This window comes from Limanda limanda, chromosome 12 (assembly GCF_963576545.1).
Source record: "Limanda limanda chromosome 12, fLimLim1.1, whole genome shotgun sequence".
Taxonomy (NCBI): Eukaryota; Metazoa; Chordata; class Actinopteri; order Pleuronectiformes; family Pleuronectidae; genus Limanda; species Limanda limanda.
In genome coordinates this window covers 4,934,129-4,938,759 of record NC_083647.1, presented here as the reverse complement: position 1 = coordinate 4,938,759, position 4,631 = coordinate 4,934,129, and the positions used below count along the sequence as shown (strand labels likewise).

Below are 4,631 nucleotides of genomic sequence, written 5' to 3'. Positions count from 1 at the left end.
GTGATTTTATTATTGAAGTGAAACCTTCCGTTCAGCAAGGCCCCAATCAGTTCTGCTTAAGATGGTACACTGTAAAAAAAGAAAAGTTGACTCAACTTAAAAAAGTAAAGCAACCAGCTGCAACGCTTTTTTGAGTTGACCTAACTTAAGGGCTTGTGAGTTGTGTCAAATTAAATAATTAAGTTCACTCAAAATGTTATATAGAGTAGCTTTGAATGGTGATGTTCTGTTAGACTAACTTAACATCTCCATTCAGAGCTACTCAAATCTACAAGTTAGGAATACTAGATTATATGCATGCTAATGATTTGAAAACATACATCAACAGAACTGGATAGTTTCAGTCGAGAGAACTTAAGCTTAAACTTGAAATGCTTAGTTAACTCAACTTTGCTGCCCATGAGTTGAGCTAACTCAAGTTTACTCTATTCATACTGTTGTGGAAATTCAATAATAACAGCAAAATTCTATAAATAATCTGTTTATTAAGAACACAGGGGTTAACATTATATACATCCAATAACTACAAAAAAGGCAACATTGAAATTGCAGCAGCAGCGATACTTAAGTGAACTTGGTATCATTATACAATTATTTTCAAAGATAGATATGTAAACACATAACAAAGTGCAGAACCAGCTCTCAATACTTTAGCTATAATATAGAAAACAGTATGATGACACTATGAATCACAAAACATGTGTTAGTCAGATACTTGAGGAAACCACTGGCCAAACCCAGCAGTGAAGAAAGTGCATCCATAAAAAAAATATGTAACAAGACACAAACATGTTAGGAGATGTAGATAACCAAATCCAGCACTTAGTAAACACTAACTTCCAATGGGAACATGGGATTCGTAGCAACACTACACAAACTTGTGTAGCTACTACTGAACTTAAAAACATTTTGAGGAATAAAGTGACATGTCTATAGAAAGCGCATCCATAAAAACGTGTAACAAGACACAAACGTGTTTAGTTGCAGAGATAAACAAATCCAGCAGTTAGTAAACACTAACTTCAAATGGGAACATGTGATTTGTGTGGCTACTACTGAACTTAAAAACATATTTTGAGGAATAAAGTGACATGTCTATGTGCGCAAGTGTTCATGGTGGCAGGCTTCTTTAACAAGTTTTTTTTCAGCGCCTGAACACAGGCAGAGCAATCTGTGCAGAGGTTTATAAAAAAATACACAAACTACACAAACTTGTGTAGTTATCACTGAACTTAAGAACTTGTGTCATGGTATTGGGCTACTTTAACAAGTTGTTTTTCAGAGCCTGAACACGGGCAGAACACTCTGTGCCAAGGTTCATAAAAATCTTTTGAAGGGCCTCAAAAGTGTACTTCAATCCTTTGGGGTAGTCCAGGTTGAGGTTGTAGATGCATCCAAAGAGAAGTACAATGGCTGTACTGATGTCAGAGATGTTATCCACAACGACCTTTTCCTCGATGACAAGGGCAATGTTGACTGTTCTGGGCATTGAGTGAGCTCTCCCAACATCATCTTCAACAATGGTGACTATGCCAAGTTGAACACCTGCAACGGACGTTTCCTCCGAGTCTGTATCCTAGAGAAAACAAACAGACATTACTTAAATTTTTAATGTTTTCATCACCACATTTATAAATAAATTATATGCCCCTGCCCATGAGTAAAGTGACATGCGCCTTTATGAGTTAAACTTTGAGTGCAAGTGACCACTGTTCAAAATATGAAGAAATTTCCTAACGACAAATTTAAGATACATTAAAAAATACATTTTGTAAGGCCACCAGATTAATTTTGACCACCCAGATGTCATCAGTTAATCCATGTGAAGGGATAATTTGTGCGAAATCTGGCATTTTTTTCTAAAGGTGCTCATAAAATTCTGCTGGTGTGCAGTTTAAAAGGTGTGGGATAATCCTTTGATTCCATAAGTGTTAACAATCCAAAAAGGATGGACAATATCTCACCCTGACAGTGCATATAAAATCGGCCACAATCCAAACACAAAGACTTGCAGCAAAATTTACTGATTTAAGTTTTTTTTTAGGTCAACCCTCATAGATTACCTCTTGATAATGGGTTTTTACTTTTATTGTTAAAGATTTCAGCCTTAATTAGGGATAATTACTTATATTACATTAAAGGGAATATAAATAAGTTGTTTTATTGCATATTACTATCAAATGAATGTTTTTGCTCCCTAATCAGAGATGTACTGGCCCCTTGTATATTTATATTGGCCCAGCTATTAAAAAAAATGGAAGAAAAAAACTTCAATGGTATAAACCGAAGTATTCTTACCAGACATGTCTTCAGGACGTTGCCTGGATTCTCCCTCAAATAGAGAGGTAGACCTCGTAGAGCTGTGGCCTTCCTTTGTGCAAGCACATCGGTTGTCTGAAAGACACAAATAAAGTTAAAAAAAATATACCATGGCCTGAAAATAAAATCACACCACACCTATTCACAATTTATGTTAATGTCTGTTTGCAATGTGAAAATGCACTCTCAGAAAACCTTAATTTATCTCCTACTTGCATTACCTGTTCATCAAGGTTGTCAAGGAGGGCCTTTAAGTCCTTTCCTTGTGTCCCGCTACGTGTTCTATAAAGCTTTATCAGGTTTGAGGCGTGTGCATCCAAAGATGTCAAGAAGGTCTTCTTTAGATCCACTTGAGTGATTCTAAAAAACTCAGCATATATCTAAGAGAGGAGAAATAACAGTATTAGTGTTAATACAGACTCCAATTACAGAAGGTGCCCACATTGTAGTTATAAACTAAAAGGGTTTGCTACATCCGGAAGCTGAGCAGAATGGTGGAATTTGTAGAGCATTCAGGACATTACACATTATAAAAAAAATAAATCTTACCTGTTCTTCCAAAAACAATGCTGGCCACTTCTCCAACACATCAGCAATAGGCGGTTCTTCCTCCACAATACCCTTCCTGCGTAGGGAAAAAGTAGCTTCCATTTTCGATTCGATCAGGGTCTTGTTTGGAAGTCTTTTCAGAACTTCCTCCTGTATTAATTTCCTTTCCCTCTCTTGTGATTCGTCAGTCTGCCCTTCAGGATTGTCTGGAAGAAAGTTCACTTCACACCTTCTGGCTTTCTTTAGACACCTGGTCACCTCTGCATTTTTTCTTTGGTTAACCCGGACTTCATTACAGCCTGCCATCCGTAGCTTTTGGCGGTAGTTGCCAAGCTTATATCTAATGCTCATGGCCCAGCTGTGAAATCCAGTTCCAACTCCTGGGTCAGCAAGAGATGGGTGTTTCTCAATAAGTGCAGCAGCAACTGATTCAATTTCTTGAGTCTTTGGGTAGGCCTTGTAGGAAAACATTGCCTGAGCTAGGTTGTCCAGGATGTCCATTTTCATTTCCCTTGGTACAGTGAGAAGTACTCCACTTTCCTTGAACAAAGCATCCCCGTTAGAAAGCCTCAGTGCAACATCAAATGAAAAGACTGGAATTGGGAATGGAGATGGCCAGTTCTCTGCACTCTCACGCCGCCTAAGCTGTACGGACGAACCCTGGGCTGCACTGGTGGATGGAGATGACATGCTATCAGAATCCAGTCCAGAAAAGGTAGAGGTAGAAGCCGGTGATTCTGTTGGGATGAAGGATTTCAGGATCTTCAATACAGCTCTTTCTGGAGGAAGCTCTCTAATGTCTGTCAAATTACACAGTTCATTTCCAAAGTCAGGGTCCTCGAACTGAATTAAAAAGTCGCCTTCGAGTTGAAGTCTTTCTGTAAGAATCCCCTTCAATTGTTCGAGAGACTCGAGGTCTTCTGAAATATCCAATCTTCTGATGTTATCAGGGGAAATGACAACACGTAGCAGCATGATCTGAAAAAAAAACGTATAAGAACGCCATAGCAAGGTCACAAAATACACAGGACAGTTCTGAGCATGTCTTTAACACCTTAGAATGTGTCTCCAGTGACTTCACCGGGACCATATACATACACATCTTTGCTTTTGTTTTGAACAACTGACATTTGGGGCAACCCAATATCATAATTTATCAATTTATATTTCAAAATACACATAAAGAATATCAAATAAGGTAGTTTTTGCACATAACTGTTTAGAACACAGTGTTTCCTTTGTACATCTGAACCAGCATTTCAAACACAACTACAATTGGTCCCAAAATCTAGCTTTCAGTGAAGGAGGAACCTCTTCAGGGAGATGATTATCTTTCCCCCGACAGCATAAGACGTTAGGGGAGTGTTATCATTCAGGTCTTCTGGCTCAACTATTTCTAGGTCAGCATTTTCAGACACCTCGTAACACCTTAGATGTTGAATATACCACGAAGAAAGCTTCCTGCACAAGAAGGAAACCGTGTTACTTTGGGAATGAACAATAATATTAACAAGTTTCAAGAACTCTGGTAAGCCACTGCATTCCCCTGCACACAAAACCATGCCTTCACTGTAGCGGGTTCCATGCAAATGTACATCTGAAGCAAGGGACAACACTGAGAGGTGCGGGTATTTGTTTTTTACTGCACTCCTCTGTGGGATGTCCAAGCTAAATGAGCTAACTGTTTTAATATTTTGCACTGACAAGGGAGGTGAAAAGAGGCTTGGACCATCTAGGTAATGGGCCATTGTTAGCTGGTGCTT

At 38.6% G+C, this 4,631-nt stretch overlaps 1 protein-coding gene across 2 annotated transcripts; it reads right to left on the bottom strand.

The window, feature by feature from the left end:
- Positions 1-465: 465 nt before the first annotated feature.
- LOC133015962 (sterile alpha motif domain-containing protein 3-like) lies at positions 466-3,996 on the bottom strand. Of its 2 annotated transcripts, none has more exons than XM_061083264.1 (4): positions 2,869-3,996; positions 2,541-2,699; positions 2,299-2,394; positions 466-1,576 (listed from the first exon to the last, which is right to left on the bottom strand). In XM_061083264.1, the coding sequence occupies exons 1-4, from the start codon at positions 3,841-3,843 to the stop codon at positions 1,259-1,261; spliced, it is 1,548 nt and encodes a 515-aa protein (XP_060939247.1). In that variant the 5' UTR covers positions 3,844-3,996; the 3' UTR covers positions 466-1,258. The 2 variants fall into 2 exon arrangements, with proteins under 2 accessions (XP_060939247.1, XP_060939248.1); XM_061083265.1 differs by having other exon boundaries at positions 466-1,569.
- Positions 3,997-4,631: the final 635 nt, after the last annotated feature.